Genomic DNA, 27,551 nt, shown 5'->3' with positions numbered 1-27,551 from the left:
CTATGACAACTATTTAAATGCTTTCGAAAACCTGCAAAACTTTTAAACTGCAGTGAACATCCTTCTTGAGCACACAAAACAACAAAGTTTTTGCCAGGATATAATCCATGAAAAAACTTAAGGTGCTGAATTAATGCACTAGGTGCATCATGCAACAATCTACAAATGTGACACCTATACATTTTTCAAGAAATTTGCTCTGAACTCCTATTCATGAATGTGGCCAACATCTTTGTCTTTAAGCTTTTTGTTAACTGCGCACACATACATGAAACCTTCTCCAGGATATAATACATGTTAAATCAATGGTCAACAAATATGACACCTGGAATTTGTTGAACATGGCTCTTAGCTCCTGTTCATGAACTTGGCTCTTAATTCTTTCACCTTTGGGCTTTCTTTGGTGGTTTCCACATCAATACCATAGACTGTTGTCTGGATAAATGTGTACAGGTTATTGAGAGCATCAGCATAGCTTACACTGAAGACAAAATGCACCTTAAAAAGCTCGTCGAGGGCTGCCAATGATGTGGTTCCCTGGCAGGGGATGAGCTTCTTATCCATCACAATGTAGAACGAGCTGATGGCCTGCTTGCTGGTCCCAGAAGCCAGAAGGTATGGCTGCTGATGGCTGTCCTGGCAGCTCTGTAGGTGTTCTTCTAAGCTCCTGCAGGACTGGGGTGGGGGTGAGAATGTCATGTCATCACATGTTTGTGCTTTTAGTCTGACATACATTTCATAAGCACCTACTGTGGCCCAATACATACCTTGTGAAACACAACTAAGTGTCCCATGGCCTGGGATGCGCTGATCTTCAGTGATTTCTTTTTCACAGGCTGAGGTGGTAGGATATGCAAGAGCAGTAGGAAAGATGCCACATCACTGTCCCATCCTGTAAGAAACAAAAAAAAAAGTCCATGCTCACCTATATTTGAATCACAAAAAAAATTTCACTTTTCCAACTGAGTTACGATGAGTTACATCATAAGTATGTATATGACCCAATACATACAAAATAATTCAATTAAAACTGAATACCTGGATGGTCCTCAGATGATTCCTCACTGTACTGATTCTTAGCAGACTTCAGCAAACTCTGGAGCACTGGGGTGGAAGTAAGGCACTCTGCTTCTCTGATCACCTTTCCTTTATAGGAGGTATGCCACTTCTCCAGCAGTCTGGCAGATATTTCTGGTCCAAAGAGGAGGCTGAAGTCTTGAAGTATCTGCAGCAACAAAGAAAAAAAAAAGTATTAACAAATGACACACACATAACATTCAGCTATGATGGTAACAGAAAATGATGCCAATACTGACCAGCCCTTTAGTATCCAGCAGCCTTGGAAACACAGAGAGTACAGTGTGTGAGTCATTGGGGTTGCGGATGAGGCGCTGCCTATACTCAAAGGTCTCCTTCATCTTCTGCATGATGACTTCTTTGTCACTGGTATGGTTCATCAAGGATATGATTTCTTTACAACGTTCATCATCTAGCTGACCACCAATCGCAGGTAGCTCCCTTTCCTGCGTCGGACCACCTCCTCCCACGGTTTGCATTTTCGGTTCCTTAGACCCAAGTACGGTCTTTCGCTGAATTGTCTTAAGGCGCCATGCCAGAAATCCAGAGCCACTTTGCCAGTCATAAAAGTGTTCCTTAGCAAAGACAGACATGATCAAAGTTAATCTTCATGGTCAGCAAATAGCAGTATCCCTTTAACAATGAAATCATAGAATGAATAAAAGTTAAGAAAACCGAACAAGTCAGATTTTAGAAATAGAAGAATCAAAAGTTAGGGCAATTCTGAATTAAACATCCCTCCTCCTCCCTGGTTCACACATGAATTATCTAATAAACTTAATGTTTCATATTTGTTTTGAATATGAAGTAAAATATGTGTGTTTAAAATCCAATCCATTCAACATATTTTAAACAGGTATTAATAATAGGTGATTGTTACTTTAGGGAAAATACACAACTTACATATCCTTTCTTGGAGAGTGGATCTCTCAATGAAGGGAACAAGGTGACAACTCCAAGTGCATATTTCTCTTTAGTAATTCGCTGAGGGATTCTCCTGCAAAGAAAAATTAAAATGGTTTGCTCACTTACCCAAGTGCCTGACTTCATAGGGATGACAATGATCATATTTACTGCAGCTATACAGGTCTACTGCAGCCTTGAGTCACTGTCAGACTCTCTTAATTTTTTAATAATCATGCAATATAGGCTTTTTATGAAAAAGTCAATCAAATGGTTGTAACCACCTAACTGCTGGGACAGGCTGTCCTATTCCACATAATTTTGCCGATCCTTAGAATCAAATCTATATCCTTGTATCAACAACTTACCCTTCAGTCTCAACCATGTGCGCTGCTAGAATGTTAACCATCTGTCTTCTTCTGCTATCACGCAAAGTACCAGTCTCTTCATATTCCTCGAGCACTGCTGTCCCTCCAGGTTTTGTCAGCAAGATCTGGTTTATCAGCTACATAGATAACAATTAATTAGAACACACAGTAAGCAAAAAGATAAATGGATATGATGATAAACTCACCTCTCTGGCTGAAGAACTCTGTAATGACTCTTCATCACTTCTAATTCGCTTTGATGGTCTTGAGACCTCACCGTCACTGCTACTTATGGAGCCAGAGTAGACACTCCTACATGGTGAAGGTGTCGATGGAGGTGACGAGGGGGAATCTCAAACACAAACAACAATTAAGGTTATTTGCAGTTGCATTCAGCACTGGACATCCAAGAAACTCCCTATATCTCCTTCAAGACTGAATAATTAGGAATCAAAAGAAATAAATGTCTGCTTTGCTATGCCACAATTTGTGCTATACATTACTTACTGACATTAATTTGTTTTATTTCACTTAATCGCTTATCAATTAAACTCATTACTGAAAGCTTCAGTTGGTAACAATTATTCAGTCATATTTGCTGGAACTGTCATTATATTCTGATGGTCGGACATTAAATGGGTAATTCATACAGTGTCTGTTTGAGTCTGTGTGTGTACGGGGGCGCTTGGCAGAGGTTCATAAAGGTGTATTGTTTTGAAATTTCTGACCAAGTCGCAGAGTTTACTTTCACTTTCATCAACTTACCAACTGTAGCTTTAAACCTTTTCTAACAAGGGTCTTAATATTTCATATGCTAGTATTAAAATGGTTGCATCTTCAGTGACCACATTTCAGCAAAATAAAACCAAGCTATCTTTTATAAAACTTACCATCGTCATGACAATTCTTGATGACAAAGCAAATCCCCTCCATAGCGGATAATTCTGCGAAGACGCTTTCATCCACCTCAGTGCCTGTATCATCTTCCACAGTGATTTTGTCCATGGGTATGGAGAACTTGTCTTTCACTGCATTATGAGGTTAAAGGAGAATTCCAGTCATTTTTGACCCCTAAATCGTTGTCCTGATGGTCACCCAGTGTTGGGGGAAGCAAAAAACGCGACTAAAATTGCTGCAGGCAAACCAGAGTTACACCATAGCTAGACGGAGCTAGGGATAGCGACAACGCTACCCCAAGGGTAGCAATTCTTTCAACCACAACAAACACTCAGAAAACAATCAAATATCTATGGTACATGACTGGAATCCTTGCGAGACACCATTGAACTCATGTAGTGTATCCCGAGTGCCGGGTAGCCATGGTGTAACTCTGGTTTGCCTGCATCAATTTTAGTCGCGTTTATTGCTCCCCCCAACACTGGGTGACCATCAGGACAACGATTTAGGGGTCAAAAATGACCGAAATACTCCTTTAAGGGACAAAACAGCACAACAGCGTGTTAATATTATAATTAGGGCCAGGACTTTAACGTGTTAATTAAGATTAATTAATTACACAAAAATTAACACATTTTAATCGCACTTATTTTTGCACAGCGGAACGTTTCTCACTAGATGAGTTTCAGGCATACCGATAATACTCAAGTACAATCATTTAATGAGTTAAAAAGCCGCCGACACTGATCACTGCCTGAGGAGTTTTAAATAATGTAGCCTGAACGCAGCTCAAACCGACCCGGTGCCTCAGCACGGCGACCAAGCTTTGATAAATACAGCAGTATCCTCCCGTATTTAAGCCGGTCGCTAACAGAGCTATACATTTTTTTTTAAATAAAAGCGCTCGTCGCGGTGGAGCTGAGAACAGCGGAGTTTCCTCTGCTGCAGCTGTGGTCAAGATGTAGCTACAGACCTGTCACACTGTAGCTAGTCTGTCACACTACAGATTAATAAATCATCAGGCTGAGTTAAACAAATCAGTTTATGGTTCTGTGATCTAAGTTGTTAAATACAGTAGTGTAATGGCAGGAACGACCATTTAATCTGTATGTATCAAATATTGATTAATGAATTTAATTTGCATCCCTAGTCTGTTAGTCTTGGTTAAGTACCACCTTGAAAAAAAAAGCTTATGTATTCAGTCATTATTCAATGGTATACTAAAATCCATGTGGAAAAAAATGCTTCTCACTGTTCTCAGGTCAAATATTCATATGCGATTAATTTCGATTAATTAATTACAAGCCTCCAACTAGATTTTTTTTAAAATCAAGTCCCAGCCCTGATTATAATGATTTTAACTCAGTTTAGATTAGTCATATCTCAGTTGGAAATTTACCTTCAGATATGAAATCTGTGAAGTCAGCGTCTTGCTGCAACTTAATGTATTTCCTGTGGTTTTCATACTGCACTTTAAGGAGCATGTTTCCATCTGTAACAGACAGCAGGTGAAAAGGGAGACAACATGAAATTAGTTAACACATCCTTGCAATGTTGTTTTGATTATTAATGTTCTCTTTTGATAGCCTGAAAGACGAACCCTTGACGTTGCAGGGCATTTAGCCCGGTGGCCCAAGTTCCGATGGAGCCCTTGGGCTCGCTACCACGAGGCTAACCGGTTAGCGCGAGGGGGCTCCGCGGGCGGCACGAGCTCTGTAACCGCGAGGCCCGAGGCGGCTCTACCGGGGCCCTTGGGCGCGAACCCGGCGGAGCTATCTCGTGCTAACCGGTTAGCCTCGCCGTGGCAGAGCTCGCGCCGCCCGCGGAGCTCCCTCGCGCTAATCGTTTAGCCTCGCGGTACCAGAGCTCGCGCAGCCATCGGAGCCGCCTCGCGCCAAGTGTTCAGCTACGCGGTAGCGGAGTTCGCGCCGAATTGCTCGGCTAAGCTAAGCTAACCGCGGGCTAAGCTAGCCGCTTAGCCTGCGGTTAGCTTAGCCTTGCGGCAAGCTTACCGCGGCTCCACCGGCCTTGCGGCGCTTACCGCGGCTCCACCGGGGCTGAGTCCCGGTGGAGCCGCGGTAAGCGCCGCAAGGCTTGGCGGCCAGCACGGCGAGACTAGCACCCGCGCGACGCCTCGTACAGTGTGTGAAGACACTTAAATGGGAACGTTACCCACCTGTGCTGACTATGTTGGGCAGCTAGCACTTTCACACAAGAGAAGGGAAGTGGTCCTGCAGGTGCGGTCTGTCTCTGGACTCAATGTCTCCCGCCAGCAATTAGCACACCTGTTAGTGATTCAGTCAATCAGCCCAGGCGCTCCGCAACTACGTTTCTCATTGCAAAGCACATTAAAAAAGTACCATTCCCCAAAATATGTAAAATATATACTTCAGTTCACATGACAAAGACAGTACATCTCAAAATTTACCCGCATGTGCTGTCTAAAACGGTATTAACTTACATGCTATAAGTTACAGACTTTATGCTAGCAATCAGACACTTCGACGAAAAACGGTTTAAAATTTGATAAAACACTTTAAGAATATTCGTAGTCCGGTAAATAAACTTTATCTTACATTGTTCTAAATAAATATGTTATAATATTGAGCTAAAACATGGAATTTGAGAGAGTTTAACTTACCGCAATGAGAGGGAAAAATGGCGACTGCAAAAATCCAGAGCTGCATTTCTTAACCGTCAATGGGGGCGTGGTCAAAGGTTAACACTCTGAGTGTGAAACTGTGTAACTCCCAAAATCTACACCAACACTGACTCTGCAAGTGTTAGTTATTATTTGGTAAGTGTTAAAATAACTCTGATTTGTGTTAATTTCATGTTACACTGGAATTTTAACACCGGCGAATTTGCTGTGTATAGTCCAGTCATCTATTATCATGTAATCCAGTGCAGTGAAAATAACACGTCTGGCTGCTCCTCCACCTGTATGATGGTTCACTCTCCTCCAATTCAGTCAATCACTGAAAACTGAAGCTTCAGGTCGTCACCGCTGCTCAGTCAGTGTGAAATGATTTCCAACCAAGAGAGTGTGAAGGCCATGGTGCAACCGAGGCATCAGCATCACACTCATCTCGGTGAAGTGCTCATACCTACTGATTTTGAGATGATGGTGGTGGTAGGGGAGGGGGAGGGGGAGGGAGGGGAGTGAGAGCAAGATAATGATGTCAGAGCAGAAGCCTTGTGAGTCTGGGTTAAAGAGCCTCTGCACGTTGTTTACTAAGAGTTCATAGCGAATGTGAGAGGCAATCTACACTAGCATGTATAATGCATTTGAGGGTCATCCTATAGTGCTCTCTGGAGTGTGAAGCGTGGATGTGTACAAACCACCATTCACTCCAGTTCCATTAATGGGAGCATGGCTAACACCATTATGTTCTCACATAGTATAGAGACTATGTAAACCTTCAAATATGAGCTGAGCTAAGAGGCAGAGCGTCTTATTGCCTCATGAGTCGCTGCTCCATGTCTCAGACTTGGAATGCCATTGTGTCTGTGTGTGTGTGTGTGTACTGTGTCTCACTCTCAACAGTAGTTTGATTAAATTGCAGTCATGAGGACTGAGAAAAACACTGTCAGTTTTTTTCCTTTTTTTTTTCAAAGCTGGGAAAGAAAAGCGCTTTTATCTCTGTGAGCCTCCGCAATTTGCCTCAGCAGTTTCTCAGAACACTTACACACACGGATGCAGTCAGACTGTCCTAACTGAATTTTCTAATTGCTCTCCAGAGCGTCCCTCTCCATTAGGCTTCGGGCCGGCCGGGAGGAGGAGGAGTGTGTTGGTTCCTGAGCTCCAGGCGCACGCATATACGCACACACTGACGGCCATGCCTCAGAGATACTCCCACCAGAGGAGGAAAGCCAGCACAGCGGCTGCTAGGAGGATGGAGAGAAGACACAGGGACCAGGGGAAGAGCAGCATAAACAACTCGACCGACAGCCACAACCAGCGCTCCAAGAAGCTGGCCATGCTCTCCAGGTACGGACACCGGTCTGAGGTCTGCAGCTAGAGCTCAGGATGCAGAAAGTTCAATTAAGAACCATTGTATTTGCATAATATAGCAGTATTTACATGCAGATGTGAACCTTTATTGTGTAATTTCTAGGGCTGAAACTAATTATCATTTTCATTATTGATTAAGCTGTCCATTATGTAAACGATTAATCGATTAGTTGTTTGGTCAATAAAATGTTAAAAAAAATGTTGAAAAATGTCAATCAGTGTTTCCCAAACTACAAGAATATGTCCTCAAATGTCTTGTTTTGTCCACAAACCAAAGAGAAACTCAGTTTATTGTCATAAAGGAACAAAGAAACCAGAAATATTCACATTTAAAGGTCCAGTGTGTAATATTTGCCAAGGTTTATTGGCAAAATCTGAATATACTACCAATGAATATATTTGTATAAGTGTATAATCGCTATAGAATAAAATCTGTTTGGTTTTGGTAGCCTTATAATTTTTCTTTTATATAGCAAGGGTCTTACTTAGAGAATGTCGCCATCTTGCGCCACCATGTTTGTACGGAATGGAAAATCCAGCCAACCAGAGAGCACATTTCATGTTATTTACGTTATTTAATAATAGAATCAGAATGCTAGATGTCACTGTTCTCCCCTCATTTTACATACTGGACCTTTAAGAAGCTTAAATCAGAGAATTTGGACTTTTCACCCAAACCTATTCTTCGATTATCAAAATAGTTGACGATTAATTTAATGAGCAATTATTGTTCGATTAATTGATTATAGCTCAGAATCCTGCATATTTTTGGGGGGAGTTTTGCATTGTGGAGACCAGAAATAATAGTTCCAACATTTCTGTTCTGATTTAAATACTGACATTGGTCCAATGTGTTATGCTCTTGATGGATTTCCATGTATGTAGATATCAAACACCTGAAACCAACTTTCACTGCCTCTGTCCAGGTCCCTGATCCTGTGCCACTCTAAGACGAATGACGACTGTATCGACGAGAGACACGCGGGGGAGGTGTCGGACGGGTGTGGGACTTGGGCTCCCAGCTGGGGGACGGACGGGGCCGCTGGGAATCAAACAGGGTACAGAGATCCAGAGAATGGACACCATAGGACAACCCAGCAATCAGCCTTGGAGAAAAGAGGGGGCAGTAAAACTGACGATCAGCCGCATCATACCACCACACTCAGGGAGAATAAGAGGAGTATAAGGAGATCCTTCAGTATCAAGGTAAGACCATCGCTTTTAGAGCTATACTGTGAACATAGAAGTCATCTGAGCGTATTTGAGACTAGTTTGGGTTGGTTTGTTCTACACATGTTCAAGGCTCGCAGTGTAAGACCTGCTCTACCTCCTGAGCCTCTGTCATTATCTATATATATCCTTTATTTAACCAAGTAAAAGCATCATTGAATTTGGGTATCTCCCTTTTACAAGTGACCTGGCCAAAAGGTTTCAACAAGATTACAGCACTAAACACACACAAATAAGTGTCACACAGAACAAATGAGTGAAAGCACAGCACAACATGCAAGGTAAAAGATTAACACTATTATGATACAGATACAGTTTGCAAAACAGCACTGGATAAAGAATTAAGAAGCAATCATTCTGACCAAAGAGGGTTTTCTTTCAACTTGAATGCCCCCACAGTGATCAGTTCTGAAAATTTCATGTCCCTATTTTCAGAATGAAGGAGGAGTGTGTTCAGTGAAGCATTCTGAATTTACTTTGAGTTACTGATCCGCCCTCCATCTCAATCCAAGATATTTACAGTAATATTGAGAATCTGCAATACCAAGGTGTGATTTGACACCTCGGTTAGGCAAGGGATAAAACCTGGACAGGTCACCAGTCTGCCACAGGGCCGACATATGGAGACAAACAACCTCACGTTCACACCAATGGGCAATTCAGAGTCACCACTGAACCTGATGTTCATGTGTTTGGACTGTGGGAGGAACCTATGAACTATGTAGGCACAAGGCTCACACCCAGAACCTTCTTGCTAACCACTGCACCATAATGCCACCCTTCAAATGTATTACAAATCTTAAAAGATATGGGTTTTTTTTATGTCAATGCAATGATGATACAGTGTGAAGATGATTAAAGATAGGGCTCTAGACTGGGAACAGTGCATATTTCTGAGGGTAATAGGTAGGCTACTTGTAGAAGCACAATAGGCACTTGTACTGGTGCAAGGTGTCCATCTGTGCAGCTTTGCAGACTTTTTGGTTTGTTTTATGTTGAAAAACTGAGCAAGTTCATTAGTGTGTGTCTGGATCACGCTCAGGTTCCTTATCAATAATGCTTATAACGATAAGGTAAAAAAAAAAGCCTTGACTGGCCTCAGTAGGTCCATAGAATTAGGTCTGACAGACCATAATGAGGCCCTCTCATTCATGACGTCTAATCATGATGTTAAACAATTGATTTGAACAGAGTGAAGTAAAATTTCATGTGTAATTTATCAGTTGGTCAGAGAGGCAGCTGGAATGTAAACAACAGCTGTCGGGACAGACTCATAAAGAGTCACATTGGCACTGCACTTTGAAAACTGTGTATTACACACCGCATATAAGAGTCATCTTAAATGAATAGTTCAACATTTTGGCAAATTGGCCCATTGTCATAATCCTAATAATAATAATAATCTTAGGAGTAGGTTTGTTACCTTTAATTGACGGTGCAAACTATTTTTAATTCTGTTATTATCTCATAGCGTGGTGAATGTGCAGGTCACAACTTGTCCACCAGAGCGTTTTGGAGTTGGATTGTGGATTTGATGAGTTTGATGAGGGAAACCAAGACATCCCATGAGCCTTCGTAGCGTAGCTCGCTGCTCTGCTCCGTCATTCTAAAATTAGCTTGCACCGACAATTAAAGGTAACAAACCTACTCCTAAAACTATAGGCAATGGGTCAATTTGCCAAAATGTTGAACTATCCCTTTAAAGCCCCAGTATGTAGGAATTCCCCCCATCCAGCGTTGCGGTTGCATATCGGAACGTATTCTTGATGTTGCATTCACTTGAAATCTGACAGACGTCAGACAGACAACAGACGCTGCATGTAACAGGATAAACAAGCGTCTATGTAAACAAGTGGTCCGCCAGCACGAGGCAAAACAATACAGGCGTGACAATATGTTGTCACGGTGATGTCGTATTGTTTACCTGACCCACGTTTTACCGTCTTTCTCTCCTGGAGTAAAACGACATCCGGTTGGTTTGCCGACGGCCGTCTGCCTGACTGCACCTGAATGCAACACCAGTGCCTCCGTCCTTCCTAGTGGTGACAGTTTTAACAGGCCGAGCCGACAGCTCCGCTGAGTTTCACACTGCCACTGAACGTAAAAAATGGCGATGCACATGGCCGCCTCGGTTCGGTGCGTCGCTCACTTATGTATTTGTAACGACTTGTAACAATTCATTCTAAGGTAGGAGAAAGCTTTCATTTGTATGAGGGTTGCACAATGGTTTGCACAGATAAGTCTTAAAATGTGTGCAACACCTCATCACAATCCACGCCATCTAGGCTAAAGTACACAGATCAGCTGTTAATCCACACTCAAACCGAAGCAACAATAATGTTAACTGTAAGTTACTCAACAAGCTATTATTACAAGGTATACAGTCGATATGACAGGCAACCTCCTGCTGTGTGTGAGAGTGTGTGTGTGCGTGCCTGTGTAAGATAGAGAGGGAGAGAGAGAGGGAGAAAATACGTAAAACCTGCTAACTGTTAGCTACCGTAGCTCAGGCGTTGGTCTCCGTCAGGTAAAAGCTGCCGTTTATTCCTCAAATGAAAAAAGTTGTTGAGCCTCTCCAGTAGTGTTATCCATCACTGCAGTTAAAATACCCGCTAAACAGATGGACGCAAAAACCGAGGGGGCGTCTGTTTGTTTACAATTCACGAAGGCAACGTAAACATACGTGCCGTAGTGGAGTTAGGCAATGAGGCAACGCAGCCTCCGTTGGCGTACAAGTCTGGGGGAGCCAGTTACACACCGTATGGGCAGGAGAGGCAGAGCAGCACGTGCCTCTCCTCTGAAATACAACTAGACGGCGAGTGGCTTCTACAGCGGCCGGACGTAAACTCATTGAGTCCCCTGACCGCACGTCCCTGAGAGCAGAGGCAGGTGTGTGTGTCTATGTGTGTGTGTGTGTGTGCGCGCGCGTGCTGATTGAATGAGACAACCTAGTAGCCTAACCCCCCCTCTCCACCCCTTAGAATAAGTTTTAATGTTGAAACATGTTAGGTGGATGCGGCCGCAGTGGCATTTGCCCACATTGCCCAATGGCCAGTCTGTCCCTGGTTATAAGCATTATTGATAAGGAACCTGATGATGATCCAGACACACACTAATGAACTTGCTCAGTTTATCAACATAAAACAAACAAAAAAGTCTGCAAAGCTGCACAGATGGACACTTGCACCAGTACAAGTGCCTATTGTGCTTCTACAAGTAAAGAGTGATTCAGCCCTGACAAATGACTGAAACATAGTAACCTTGCGCTTTGATCGCTGTTTGTGGCCTCATCAGTTATGTGATTTAAAAAATCATTTTCCATGGCTGCACATACGTACAATCAGCCCAACACTGAGCAAAACTCCTGTAATGTTGTGGCTGCTTGGTGTGTGTTGTTTGTGTATGCCATACCTTATCAGTATGCCAGCTGTGGCTCTGTGTTATGTCCCCTGCTCTGTGGGGAGTGTTTCTTGTTTGAATGTAATGATAATCACATGCGCTGTGTTGGTGGACTGAGAGCTGTGACTGGTCCGAATGATAAACATTCAGACAAAGAGGGGTTTGTTGTGCTGTGCTGTTTCTACAGTTGCCTCATGGTTCATTCCCCCAGCGTCAAACTGAGTTACACTGTCAGTTATCACACATCTCACTCTGATAGATAGGCTACTTTACAGGAGGTTAAATGCTGTTCTCATTTACTGTATCTGTGCTCAATGCTCAGTCAGGACATCTTTAGATAGGCTATGTTTCCAATAAACTCACAGCACAGTGTGTGACTTCGAGTCTGTCTATCAAAACAATAACAAAGACAGCATTGGGTCAATTCATGGGATCATAGGAGTTGTTGGAGATTGGACAATGCACATTTCCACTTGACAAAAAGTGAAAAATGTACATTTTATCAGATGTATTGGCCATTTAGAGGTATTTCAACAGGTAAAGGGGAGTGGGTGAACTCTAATCTTTGAAAATATAATTCTGAATGAAATCCAGTCATTTTGGGGCAGAAAAAAACGTTATGTTAACAAGGACGGGGCATGTGGTATGATAAACTCCTAACATTTGTTCCCTATGAAAGGTTATGCCATGTATTGCAGGAACCTTAGATTCATTTGTTAAAGAGTGGACCTAGCTTGTATTTGGTTGTGAGTGGCCATTGGTGTAAATTAAGATTAAGTAGGCTATAGGCCTCACACTGATGTTGTGTAACTTTGAAGGTGTTTCTGAAACTTAGATGAATAAACTCTCCATCTTTGCTTCACCTGCCACGAGGAAGTAGAATGTCTTTGTTTGCAGCTGCAGCACAAGCTGCTGGCTGTTCACTGTGCTGGTGTCAGTGAGTGGTTTTAGGTTGACCTCTGTTCAGTTTTGTGTGTGCATTATGTTGGCCATTGTAGTGCTCTGCTCAGGCACATTCAATGAAATTCATACTAGGAAAAACCTTGTTGGACTTCAATGTGGCAAAGGGCTCTGGCTATTGTTTTTATTGCTTTGGCTGATTGTTTAGTGCTCAGTGTGGTCCAATGGGCCCATTTATATTTATGGCCATACCCTGTTATTGTTGCACTTTACTGTTCTTGTTTTGCTTTTTTATATATCTGCTGGTAATTTTTATATTTGTCTTCAAAAATGACAATAAAGTAGTTTAAGTTCTAAGTTCTTCTGAAGGGATGGGGCCAAATAAAGGTTAAACACTGGGAAATGGAAATACAGGCACATTTGCAGCTCTGCAACAGCAAATGCTACCATTAGCATGCTAATATATTGCTAGTGACATTATTAGCAACTGATTAATTGACACAAAACACAACAAGTGCAGATGAGGCTGAGGGTAATGTCGGATGAAAATATGACACAATCATAGATGGAAGTCAGGAGATCACTAAAGATTTCCAAATTGATCACGATGGGAAAACAAATGTCTGGACCAACTAACACTGATGCTTCCATGTGTAACAGCCACCAATGACTCATAAGAGTCATGTGCAAAGTTAGTGGGAAAAGTCTTTCTATGGGACTAAAAATATATTCAGCATTGACAACACAGATTGTTTGCCAAACATAGTGAACACTTTACAGCTGGATGTTGTGTACCACCTCATGGACTAAAGCCCGGGCCCATAAACAAGCCTCACTGGAGCTGAACTCAACAGTAATTTAATGGAGCAGTTGTTTCCCTCTGGGGCTAATTCATGTCAGGTCGGCTATAAATCACTCTTGATCACCTATGAGACAGGTAAAACATCCCAGCCATACAGTACCATGTTGGGATTTACACTCAGACTAAATCCTTCACAGCCAAACGTGTTTACAGTAATGCTCGTCAATTATTGGATGTCCTGGATGTCCTGGTTTTGTATGATGACATGTATGGAGACCAAGAGAGACCCCCATGCAGATATAAAACCTCACAGCTGTTTTCTTTTCCTCAGCTTTCACCAGAGAAGCTTCCTTGCTGCCAGTATAGCAGTTTTCTCCTTTCGGTTTCTTATTCCCATTCTTATACTGTTCCCTGTGTGTGTGTGTGTGTGTGTGTGTGTATGTTAATGTGTGTATTGTCAAAGGAGAGCAGTATCTGGAGGATGTGTGTAGCTACAGGGCCTGCTGAAGACGTGCGTGGACCATATGTGGCCGACAACAGTGTCCAGTCCGAGAACAAGGACACTAATGCGGAGCCAGGGAAGAATGGAGGGAACCATCACAGGTAATAAAAGAACATAGCACCACTCTTTAAAGGGATAGTAGCATTTTTTTTAAAAGTGGGGTTGTATGATCTACAAATAGCCCCTAAGTACTTTAATTGCAGTAGAAGACTCTCTGCACTCCTCCCGTTAGCAACGCCAGCCCATAGCCCTGCCCAGAGATTTACAACATACAGTGTTGTGAACAGACCCAAAGAAACGGCCTATTTTCACGGCCTAAAAGAGGTTTTACCTGAAAAAAAATACACAGGCCCATTGTTCGCTATAATACAATTTTTTCCAGCCTGTCAAAGTGCAGGAAAAACGCAGTTTTTATTTGGACCTACTGTATAACCAACTCGCGTATCCCTCCACCCAGGGTTAGCGCCCGCTGATCAGCAGTTGGTTAGGTCCAAATAAAAACTGTGTTTTTCCTGCACTTTGAGGGGCTGGAAAAAATTATATCATAGTGAACAATGGAACTGTGTATTTTTTTTTCAGGTAAAACCTCTTTAACTCTTTCGCGACCATTGACGAGTTAACTCGTCACAGCCTGCCGAACGTTCACGACCATTGACGAGTAAACTCGTCAAAACCGTTTTCTTACAGATTACGATAATAGACACTCTGAGGTACCCTGTGTGTGAATATGGTAGTCCTCTGATATGTAAAACTGTTTTAAACTAAAATCAAAACATAATGTTTTTTATAAACTGTGTGATCTTGGTTTTGTTTGAGTAATCGTTCTCCTTGAACGCTGCTCTGGGGACAGCGTGCAGCTGCTGTGCGGCTGTCGGCTACAGTGTTGCGACTTTCTCGCTGAATCTGGCGACTTTCCAAACCCTCTTTTGACAAAAGCGACCGACGACAAATGTGGCGAGTTTTTCCGGTGCTGTTACAAACGTTTCTGCTTTGGAGACTTGGTTTTGAAAGCCCATTATCACGGCTGTTTTCACGGCGCTGTGCAGCAGAGTGGGCGCTCTGCAGCGGGGGCTGTGACCGGCCGCCCCCGCCCCAGAGCACTCATCGCCGGCCAGTCACACAGCAGTGTCCCGGAGCTGCTGCGCTGCGGCCAGAGACCCACACCGCTGCACCGCTGCTCTCCAAGCTGCCACACCCCCCAGATTTACCTACAAATATATTTATTTAGCCGTAGAAATGATTTGGGAGACGCCACACTGCAGAGTACCGGTAAAATGAGCAGATTGCCACTTGACACAAAAGTGCGTTTTTCTCTGAAACTAGAGCGGGAGCTCCGTTTTTGGAGAAACCCAGCTCTCTTCTTCTCCTTCGTACTCACGAACGAAACGGCGGAAAAACTCGCCGTTTTTTCGTGGAGCACGTTGTAAAGTCACTCTTCAACCACGTGAAGACCGATTGTTTCTAGGTGATGTACAGAGTTCGGTTCGACGTGAGATAAAAGGTAAACAAATAGCCAAAAACATGTGGTCCTGAGCGGATGTGCTGAGGAATTAATGTGGTCGCGAAAGAGTTAAGGCCACAAAAATAGGCCGTTTCTTTGGGTCAGTTCACAACACTGTATGTTGTAAATCTCTGGGCAGGGCTATGGGCTGGCGTTGCTAACGGGAGGAGTGCAGAGAGTCTTCTACTGCAATTAAAGTACTTATGGGCTATTTGTAGATCATACAACCCCACTTTAAAAAAATGCTACTATCCCTTTAAGTGCTTTATTTCTCAGGAATGTGCACATACTAAAATTCTCTTCTGGCTTAAATGAGAGTGTATAACAATTAATTTTATAAACAGGGTGGTAAGCACAATGCATTTCCACCTGATATACAGATTACATGTTTACATCAGGTGGAAATGCATTGTGGTTTCGTAACGTCGATGCTGCTGCAAACACATAGAAAATAATGTAGTCAAACTGGCCTCACAGACACACAAAGCTGGGTTTTTGGTTCTGTGAGTGTAACACCTCTGGATTTCTTCAACGTTGGTTAAAAAAAAAAAAAAAAGACCTTTACCTGGGTCAGGGACTCATGGAGAAACTTTTAGATTTTAGTGGTGAAAGTTCAAGCTCAAGCACCTCACAAAGTAATTATGACAGAATTTCACACAAATGGTTCATATTTCAAAACACTCTGGATAAATAGCGAATTATACTGGAACCAGTCTGTATGGCAGAGACAGACAACCCGGAGCAGGTAAAGGATTTGTCTACAATGAATCCTGGAAAGAGTCCAAATCTTCATATAGTGTGACTCATATTACTTCAATCACTCAGTATTTTCCTTTTGATTTGGAAGATGGTGAGAGGTCGATGGCACCAGGAAACAGCTCGTGGTGCTTTTGGATTTGATTAAACACTGTATATGACAGATATCAATTGATATAACTGGAAGGCTCATGTTCCTTCACAAACACATTGAGCAACGCTGTATCATTCAGCTGACTGCGGTAGTTCCTCTCTACACAAATTTGTGTATGATGCATAGTCCTTCCCAGGGCCCTCCAGTCTACATGCTGGGCCAGATACTGAACCCCCTGTTGCTGTTGCATCAGTGTATAGGAGTGTGTATGGGTGTGGTGTATTATGGGTGAATGTAATGAGTTATTGTAAAGCACTTTGAGTGCTCTCTTAGACTATAAAAGTGCTATATAAGTGCACTCCATTTACCATGTAACTATATGTCTGACATAGGGTTCCTTGGTTGTGTCTTTATAACTGTAAGAGACAATAGATTAAAAAAAATAGAACAAATAGAAAACAGTGTCAGGACTGAACTTTAATACTGAAAGACCTCATATTCTATTGAATTAATGAAACTTGCTACAGTGTAACGCAGTCGTATGGACTTGACTTGCTTCCACATGGAGGTTTCTTTTTTCAGGGTAGCACATACTGATCTAATGTAAAGTGTAATAAATGTGTCAGTCAGACAGACAGACAGACAGACAGTCAGTCTGGATGCATTGTTTTTATTTCTTTCTTTACATCCATGTTTCTTTTCTTCTCTTACAGTAAAGGGACAAGGAGGAAAAGCGAAGTGTTTTCACACTGCATTTATGAGCCACCGTGAAATTCTTTGACCGGCGCAAGACAGACTCATGTTTTCATTTATCAAGAATTACTGTAAAGTCAGAGGTTTGAAGACGATCACATACCGTCGTAGTTCCGACCATAAACGGAGATTCGGCGGCGTTATTCTCATGACTCGCCACAAAACCGAAAGTAAGGAAACGCTGGTCGGCTCGCCCAGCATTTCCGCCACCACAAATAATAACAAAACAATGATAGAGACGAAACAATATATTTATCGAAAATGGGCCCATTAACAAGTGTGGGTAGCGGAGATTCATCCACATTAATATGAGACTTTTTTATTGTCGTGGAATTTTTCGTTCTGCCGATGGAGAAACTCCTCGTTGTCCCTTTAACTTCAGTGCATCACCCATCACTCTGCTGTTACTGATGGCTGTGTATTGATGTTCATCATCATGTACATACAAACATAGTGACCTTTTGTCAACACATAGCTCCATATTTCTATGATAAAAGAAAAACTCAAATGGCTTCATTTAACCTTCTAACTCAGTGCAAAGCCCCCCAGTGAGTGCTGTATGTGAGATGGGTTAAACAGCACACCAGTCTACACCACATCTAATAATAATGTTTTGGATGTCATTCGGCTGCTTATTTGACTGACACGTGCTCTTTTGTGCTTGAGGACTTTTGTAACTTGTTGTTTTTGAGCTCTTTCTTTGTGTTTTCTTTTCAGAAGCTGCAGCTTCCCCAGCCCAGACAAGCTGGCACCCTTTAACGGACAGTGTCTAAATGGCAACGCATGGATGGAGGGGGAGGGAGTGAGGAATGTTCATATGAAAGCCTATAGTGAGGTAATGGCTGATAAGGCATGGAATGTGCTGTTGCATTTTTCTCCCTCTATTTATGAACACTTTCTAAAAAATACTAAAACACAGCATTTCTGCACTGTTGATGTTTTCACTAAGATCAATAGTTAAGGCGAGACACCCCAGGCAAAAACACAGTTTTTTCATGCACTGATCCAATTTGAGATTTTTGGCTATTTTTCTTCCTTAACATGTATTCTTTCTTAAAAGTCAAACGAAATGGTAGAAAATCCACATTAAGGTGGTTATTTTACTTCATTTTGTCTCTATCGTCAGTCGATTTCTCCTAAATTCGCCAAAAGTTAGCATGCTACTGTGACATACTGTGCCTGTTGTCTGACCCATGTCATGTCAGGTATCATTGTAAAGCTCTTTCTCTCCTGAACAATGTTGTAGGCTTCAAAAATTGTCATTTCCTCCGTATCCGCAACCAATCGTAAACGTATGATTTACATTAAAGCAGAAGTGAGTGGTCCGGTCGTTTTCGCTAATGCTGCGTTCCAGGCAGGCTTTTGAAATCGTAAATTACAGCTTCAAGTCACAACTTACGACTTTGTAGCGTTTCAGGCAACCCACTCGTGTTTTTCCGACCTGTTTTACCGGTGAAAGTCACTATAACGGCCACTCGTAACTTCCGACCGGTGAACTCGTACCAGATCGAACTGGTACCACTTCACGGTCGGAAAAATACGAGTTTCCTTGAACGCACCATAACAGTCACTCGTCCCTACGTCGCCACATTCACGGCGTTCCTTGGCTGCACACACAGCCCTGCATGCCGTTCTCTCTCCTCATTGGATAAAAACTGTAGGATACGATAAATGTTTTCTCTTCGGCTCAGAGCAGAGCAGAGGGACTGAGAGACCCGTGTTTCAGTCCAAACACTCTATGTAAGTGATTGCTGTCGGAAGATATAACTATTTAAGACTTATATTAACACAAATATATCACTCACTTCTGCTTTAACAATCTATGGAATTTTACAGTACAAGTATTTAAAGGCTGTTTTCTCAAAATGAGTTTTTCCTCAGACTCTGAACCCGAAATCTCAACTTCAGCAGCACTTACAGACACCAAACCTTCCAGTTTTATTCCTGTCTATATTCTGAAGGTTTTTACAGAGGGGATTGTTGATATATCATTCACAGCCTCATTTATACAACATTTTATTCCTAAAAACATGGCGAAATTGGATTTTTTAGGGCTTGTGACAGTATTTTCTCATTAACAAAGTAATAAAAAGAGATATCCAAAATCCCCTTGTTGACTCTAATATGTCAACAAAATGAAACAAGAATTTTCAAAGAGGCTTTATCCATTTTTCAGATTTCGGGTCTGGAAATGTATGCAAATTAGCGCATATCATTAGATATTGCCTCATTTACATATTTAAACATAACATTTGACAAAACTTGTAATACAAAAAATATTTGTCTTAATGTAAGTGATAAACTTGGGAAGTTTTATGGTGATATGTGTTATTTAAAATCTTTACCCTATTCACCTGGGGTGTCTCCCCTTAACAATCGCTGCTGACCAGGGCCTACATGTGTTCACAAAGCGTCATGAAGCTGAAACAGCTCCTAACTCTGTGATCTAGGTAGAAACTCTCAGCCACCTGTAGCTCCATCCCATCTATTCACCAAACACTCAGCACCACAGGACAGACCAGACCCTTTCCTCTAGTTGTTCAGCAGCGACAGAGAAACAGAGCAGCTTCATGGTTTCAGCAGATGTTATCAGTGTCAGAAAGGGAACATGATGTGTGCACCATCACAAGATGACAGGTTGTGTTCAATGCTGCCTGTGCAGTTGTAGTTTTTCTCATTGAATCAAATTCATTCAATGTTCTGAACCTCTAACATTCTCAAACAGATGCTACAGCTGCATCTTGGTGCCCAGTCCTTTATTATTTCATTTGAATTGGTTTTTGAACTCTTTCTCAGTGTTCGAGTATTACTGCAGGATGTTGCACGTGTACTGACGCCAGCATAGATGCTCAATCAATTATCAATTAGCCTAATCAATTAATCAATCAATCAACCATGGTATAATGAGTATACCACGGCTAAAGCCTTATCACAGCATAGGCTATCACGCCGCGTCAGGCACGTATGACTGGTATCAGAGCGATAGATATAACATGTTATATATCTATCGCTCTGACTGGTATGAATGGAAGTTGTTGTCATGTATCCATGACAACGGACTATTGCAGTCCGTAGCAAAAGACAGTTGATGTTTTTATGATGTTAAAAAATGGACTAAAGTAGTTAAATTCACATGTTTAAGGTGAACTTTCACCTCCGGGGAGGGTTAACAATGGTAGAGGGGACTGAGCAGTGACTTAGATCTGAAAAAAAAGTGGAGGAAAAGACAAGATGCAGAGATAACTTCTAACATCTGGAGAGCTGGGACTATTTTTTCCACAGTGAGGCTATTTTATTGGATAATGTATTTCGGGTTGAATAAAACTACATGAAATTGATTGCATATCCCTCTTTCATATTGTCATTATTGGTAACCATTTTATAAAAGCAATATATCACTCTAAGGGGGTTGTCATCCCTCCGCTTTGCGTCGGGCCGAACAACGCCCCGTGGTATAATGACCACGGCCTGTCGTGATATGCTTAAGTATACAACAAGTGCACTCATCTATATATACTTTTAGTCCACATTTTAGTTTATAAAAGTATACTTTATAGGTCATTTTAAGTTTACAAAGGTATACTTCCAAGTATACTGCCTCAGTTTTAGTATAAAATGAGTATACTTGTAGTAACAAACTACTTTTTGTTAAGGGTTAGCTCTGGAGTTTTTACTTTTCCTCAGGAAGAGCTGGTCTGAGAACTCTGCTTTATGATCAAGGGTCCAGGTATTTCTTTAGAGTAATAGGAAGATTACTTGAAAATATCTTCATTACAGAAAAAACATGAATCAGTTTCAGTATCTCAGCTGTTGCTTCCTAGTTGCTTCCTAGATGATCAGATAAATCCTGACTGTGTGGACGGAGCGTCCCGGGACAGACAGTGACAGTGGAGTGAAGATCATTCCCCTCTCCACACTCACTGTGTCTGTGTGGGCATGGCATTTTCTCATGCTACAGTCAGATTCCCAGTCTGCCCACACACTCACACAAACACACACACACACTCTCCCACACACTCAGACACAAGGCTCTCTATACAGTCCATCAGAGGTGGTAAAAAAAAAAAAAAAAAAAAAAGAGTTAGAATTTGATCAACAAAAAAGAGGAATGTGAGAGACAGCTGAATAACATTTATATAATCTGTCAGCTTCACAGCGCTCCCAGAATTTCAGGAAAAACACAGAGTCAAGAAAAGATATATTCCAGACAGGGACACATGAGGAATTTGGGACTGACATCATTGACAAAGCTGGAACAAAGAGCAGTTTGGGGATCTGTGCAGCTGGTCATGGAAAGTCACAGAAATCTTATGTAATTTCCTTCATTAGAAAAATCTTCAAAATGGAAACAGATTGAGTTAAAGCTTTGGTCACATGTCTAAAGTGAGCGGTACATGCTGTATATATGCATGCATGTCATTTCATAGCTGAGGTGTTAGAGGTGAAACCAGCCCCGTGTGTTTTCATTTCCCCCCGAGCAGCCATGTGTGCTGCTGTGGCCCAGCGTTGTGTTCGCTGTGTAACACCTCATCATCCTGCCAAGGCCTTGTGGGCCGTTATTTAAAGAGGCAATGGAAACCTGAACGGCAGAATGAAGGAATGAAAGAATGTCTGACATGTGACGACCGGAGCTCAGCTGATTCTCTTTTCAGCGCCGTCTCTATATGATTTTTTTTTTTCATACTGTCTCCCTTCAAAGATGAACCGCCCCCTTTCACGTGGCTCCAAAGACTATTTCACAACAATACAAAGGATATGCAGTCAATGTTTCCTTAGATACATGGAGCTTTGAGGGGATATTGTGAAAAAGTGAGATTTCCCAGTTTTTTTATGCTTCCATTCCACTTGCCGGCCAGAGCTGGAGGTTTTTGAAGGAGGAATTTTACCACATTTTACTTGGGCTGAAGGATGAACTGATTTTCTCAAGTGGTCAGTTCAGGTAGGGGTTTAGGGCAGGGGTTCTCAACTAGTCTCATTCTGGGACCCACATTTTCCCATGGTCATTAAGTCGCGACCCACTTTTATAGAATTCAAACCAAGAATTTTTTTAAAGCCTTTAAAAACTAATTTTGCTCTTTATTGAGCAAAGTGCATTTCAGAATGAAACTGAGAAGGACCATGACAACTGCATGTACGAAAGTGAATAAAAAAATATCAAACTGCACAAAATGGAGACCAACAAAATGATATATTTGACTTCTAATGCATCTCTGCATTCAGAGCATATCACAAAAGTGAATAAATATCAAATTGCACAAAATAAAGACCCACAAAACAAAACAAGATTCACTGCATTCAGGCCACATTAATAAGAAACTGATATCTTTGCATTCAGAGCAAATGGAGCAAATAATAAGAAACTGAGGAGGACCATTACAACTGCATGTGTTCACGTGTTTCATATGCCTTTCAAAATAAGTTATTTTTAGAAATAAAAAACATGTCCAACATCAGATGTGCATTAAATATTATTTACTTTTTTGACCAGCTGTCCGCGACCCATCCAGAACGGGTCCGCGACCCACTTTTGGGTCCCGACCCACCAGTTGAGAACCACTGGTTTAGGGGAGGGGTGAGGGCAGTGGTCCAAAAGAGGCAGGCAGGTCAAGTCAAGTCACAGTTTATTTATAAAGCATATTTAAAACAACCTCAGTCGACCAAAGTGCTGTACAGTTGTAAAAATACAATATAGTTAATAATAGACACTATAATAAATAAAAACAATACAAGGAATAATAAGAACTCAATTTAAAACAAATGTAGAATAAAAGAGTAAAAGTAAAAAAGCTGTACAAGCTCTGATAAGTAAGGTGGAGCCAAACCATTTGCACATTTTTAAACAATTAAAAAAACTTTAAAGTGAATCCTAAAATGAACAGGCAGCCAGTGTAAAGATGCAAGGACAGGACCAATGTGCTCAGGCCTTTTCTTTCCAGTCAGTGCGGCTCAGCGCTGTCTGGTCGAGGCCAACACACAAAGAATTACAATAGTCTAAAATGTGATGAATTACTCTCTCAAAAAAGTTTCTTGGGAGATTTGCCTTTGCTTTTGCCAACAGCCTTAGCTGGAAGAAGCTAATTTTGATGATAGAGGATATAAAGTCACTGTCTAAAATAACACCAAGGTTCCTCGCTGAAGGATGACAGCAAAAAGAGAGCAGGAAAAGGGTAAAGGCCAAGTAAAAGAAATAAATAACCTGCAGTGCTGTGGATCAGTATATTCTAGAAAGCTAACAGGCACATTGTGAAGCAGGAGACCTACAGGAGTGGAGGAGTCAGATGACTGGAGAAGGGAGAGCTGGGGTTACTGCAGGGCACAGACTGATATCACAGACAGAGAGTCACAGTGGAGCAGGAACAAAACTCCACATAATTCTGTTTTATAGTGTGTGTGTGTGTTTTTTTTTTTTTTTCATAACTTTATTTTAGATATTTAGACATAAGCTTGCATACAAACATATACAAACATATCAATTCAGGTTAACATAACCCTGTACTGTTACCCTCCCCGTATACCAGTGGTTCCCAACCTTTATGAGACTTGTGACCTCATTTTGACATCACAAATTTCTGGAGACCCATGTGATCGCGCCATCAGTCGTGCGTCAGCTCAGATATTTTATATGCTGCATTTTATTTGAACTCGATTTATAAGTGAAAGCATAGCATACAGTTGTTTAAGATTGTGTGTGGTGTTTTTAATCATAATTTTAAAAAGATAAAGGATTAGTTAAAAGAATATTTTCATCAGTAATTTCTTTTATCAATTACTTGACATTTCAGGCGACCCCACGTGGGGTCCTGACCCCAAGGTTGAAAAACACTGCCGTCTACCCTCATTTGGGACCAAGTGTACAAAAAAAAAAGTGTGACTATACTATGATGTTTTAAAGGGATAGTTCACCCAAAATTGAAATTTCCGTGGCTTCTCTGAGTTACAGGGGGTCTCGGCGTAGCAGTGCATGTCCATATAACGGTTGCAAATGGATACCAACTGTCTTCGTAACAAAAAGACACACCAAAAAACATCCAAATACCTCCATGCTGCTCGTATGTAATGTCCGTCTTGTATTGAAGCCCTGAAATGCGAAATTGTCCCGAAAAAATTAAATAAGTCTATGTTTCAAGCTTGTTTTGTAGCGGAAGCTCCCTAGCGGACCCTGGTTCATCCAAATTTGACGAACCGGGAAGAGGAGCTTCAAGAAGCTTCCGCTACGAACAAGCCTGAAATATAGACTTATTTAATTTTTTTCGGGACAATTTCGCATTTCGGGGCTTCAATACAAGATGGACATTACATACGAGCAGCATGGAGGTATTTGGATGTTTTTTGGTGTGTCTTTTTGTTACGAAGACAGTTGGTATCCATTTGCAACAGTTATATGGACATGCACTGCTACGCCGAGACCCCCTGTAACTCAGAGAAGCCACGGAGGACTCTGAAACTTCTCCCAGCCCTTAGTCCACATGAGGGTGAGTAGATAATGAGTGCAATTTCAATTTTGGGTGAACTATCCCTTTAATGCATTGTGTAAAGCTCTCAACATGTCTTATCTACTAACACTCTAACACATTTACTTCAGAGACAAGTAATAAGGCTGAGGTGAACTCTACCTTGAGCTTGTGTGTCACACGTTGAGCCCACAACTGAGACGTTTCTCTTGGCCGCCGTGATGTGTGTTTTTTAGGACGTTTCCACGTGTGAGGATTCTCTCCATTCACATCCACACGGTGTGACCAAGAGCCCACAGCACCCGCTTCTCATTTTCCCATCTGATCCAACGTCACTGCCTGGATACACAGATGAGGAGCTTATAGCCAACAACAACCACCTCAAGGTAAACTCTTCTTTTGCCAAACACGGCACACACTGCTACATTTACAGCTAGGATAATATTTTTTTTCTATAATCACACTACAGTTTTCTGCTGGGGGCTGTAAATGTGTGTGTGTGTGTGTGTGTGTGTGTGTGTGTGTGTAGTTACCCATCCCAGAGGTGAATGAGGAGAAGTGCTGGGAAACAGAGAAGACTGAGCAGAACCCACCTGGACAAACAGCCAGTAACAGGACACGGTCCAATTCAACCAGTACGTATGAAACCGTTTCCACCCAACAGCTCAATCTACCTACTATACTTTATACTAGATTTTACATTCAGATGCTTTACATTGGTCAAGTGTGGATAGAGAAGAGCACAGACAGGAGGAGTCTGTAGCAACGACAGACAGCAGGAGACAGAGTGGAAAATGCTTCTAATATGTTTAGGGAGCAAAATTATCTCTTTTTGCAAAGAGACGCCACGCTGCTTATTGTGGAAAACCTAGCTAACAGTCCGGAGCGACGTTTCCAGAGTGAATTCATAATACTGGTAACAGCAGGTTAGTGTTAACAATGTTGTCTGCTAGAGCCATGAGTGTTGGCTCCTTTGGTCAGACTGAGTCCTGCTCAGACCGCTCCATAAAAACCACTCTGATGGAACCAGTAAAGACTTTCAAACCTTAATGGAGGTTCTGATAGTCCAGTGCCGTCACGTTTTTTTGTTTTTCTTTAATAAATAATAAATATAGCTTGGATTTATATAGTGCTTTTTCATGATAGGGGAGACCAGGGATGGTTGTAACACCTTTTGTCTGAGCTCCCATAACTTGTAGAGTGTTCATGGTAGGGCTCCCAAATGTTGCTGTCCTGAGTATTTTTCCCTCACTAGGTTGTAACACAACCTTGGTTAAATTTTAACAGTGAGATTAAAAATTAAAGACCCAACCAAAAAAATATGCATCTATGTAAATTTATTGTGTATGTTCCAACACTAAAGCATCTTCCTATGGTTCAGTATGAACAAAAAGAACTCATCACTGATGGATAAATGAAGAACAATGTCAGTGGTGTGGATCCTAACATTAGAAGAGCTGTCTTAAAGAACATAATGATATACCAATAATGAATGGTGAACATGTATGAATGGAAACCTTCAGCAGGAGGTCAGAAGCTGCTCATAGTCCAGGTAAAATTCCAGGAAAGATAGTGACACTTAATAAAACAACAAAGGTAAAAGGTGTTACGACCATCCCCACCCCTGTCAGCCACTGTTTGACCAGCTGTACCAGCATGGTGGTTTGAAATGAACATCAATGACATGACTCACATTTTACCTAAGAACCTGCTCTTTCATCTTATACAAGTTACCTAATTCAAACTTCAATGGCATTGATGTTAGTCAAAATTTAGGCTTGGTCCAAAATATTAGTTTCTTACCTAAAAAGAATGCTGTAAACCCTACACACTTCTTCACACAGCCATGCAAATTCACATGCAGGGCCAGGGAGGATATTGATCACATAACTCTTATGTTATCCCTTATTGGTCGAAGTGATGCTGTTACAACCATCCCTGGTCTCCCGTATACCCAAAGCTTGTTACAGAAATCATTATTCATTCATACCACATACCTGTAGCCACAGCTGCCGATGTGGCCAAGCCCCTCCGACCACCACCAAACATTCATACAGTACACACTCACACGAGGCAAGGTGGGTCAGGTGTCTTGCCCATGGACACTACGACAGTGATTGAGATGGAGCGGGATTCAAACCCAACCCTCTGGTTATTGGACGACCCACTGTACCTCCTGAGCCACCGTCGCCCCAATTAACAGGATAGTAGAGAGAGACAAGAAAGTGAGGCATAGTCGGGAATTGACCCAACAATCACTGCATTGGGCACTTCCAACAGTCTTTCTAGGGCTTTTTAATAAAGATAAGAAAATAAAAAAATATTTTACATTGAAATTCTTGTTTATAACCTTTAAAAGTGTAATGATTGATAAGGCAACAAACAGGGCAGTAATCTGGACAAAATCTAGGCAGACCTAATATAACATAACATAATGATAACAGGCATCTTGCATCATGACATCATATGGTGTGTGATCAGGTGAACCTTCACCTTCATCAAATGACCAGTTCTCCTACATGTAGCTCAGGGTATCACATTACAATACATCTTGTAGCTGTCTATTTACTGGTCACTATGTACATCACATGAAGTATCACAGAAGCTAACTACACTTGTTTCTCCCTCATAATCTCATGTTCCTCTTCATAATGGTCTATAAATAGGTGTTCAGCCGTACTGGATTGGGGATTTGGAGAGCATCATCATGAAGACCCCAGAGCTGTACACCAGACATCCCCATGGGAACGGTGGTTTATATGGAAACAGGAAGTCTCTGTCCCAGCAGCTGGAATTTCCTCACACCACCGCTCAGGTATTTGATTGATCTGACAGTCTGAACAGATCAGATTCAACCACATCTGATGATTCAAATCACAGAGTTCTTGTTTTTAGACATGTTA

At 41.7% G+C, this 27,551-nt stretch overlaps 2 protein-coding genes across 2 annotated transcripts in view; one reads left to right on the top strand and one right to left on the bottom strand.

Annotated features, from left to right (window-relative positions):
• Positions 1 to 348: 348 nt before the first annotated feature.
• LOC311001851 (uncharacterized protein) lies at positions 349 to 4,864 on the bottom strand (the record flags this gene model as incomplete). Its single annotated transcript, XM_083993030.1, has 10 exons — positions 349 to 675; positions 768 to 892; positions 1,039 to 1,225; positions 1,317 to 1,652; positions 1,981 to 2,074; positions 2,349 to 2,485; positions 2,555 to 2,700; positions 3,239 to 3,376; positions 4,645 to 4,737; positions 4,846 to 4,864. The coding sequence occupies 10 exons, from the start codon at positions 4,862 to 4,864 to the stop codon at positions 349 to 351; spliced, it is 1,602 nt and encodes a 533-aa protein (XP_083849156.1).
• A 13,133-nt stretch (positions 4,865 to 17,997) lies between these two features.
• The window catches only part of il16 (interleukin 16), a 42,720-nt gene continuing 33,166 nt past the window's right edge, over positions 17,998 to 27,551 (top strand). The window contains 4 exon segments of the mRNA XM_083998238.1: positions 17,998 to 18,032; positions 24,885 to 25,034; positions 25,178 to 25,283; positions 27,315 to 27,463. Coding sequence (XP_083854364.1) covers positions 18,015 to 18,032; positions 24,885 to 25,034; positions 25,178 to 25,283; positions 27,315 to 27,463 — 423 coding nt within the window. The 5' untranslated portion in view covers positions 17,998 to 18,014.

The sequence above is a fragment of the Trachurus trachurus genome (genome assembly GCF_905171665.1).
Source record: "Trachurus trachurus genome assembly, chromosome: 3".
Taxonomy (NCBI): Eukaryota; Metazoa; Chordata; class Actinopteri; order Carangiformes; family Carangidae; genus Trachurus; species Trachurus trachurus.
This window is presented reverse-complemented; position numbering and strand designations above follow the sequence as displayed.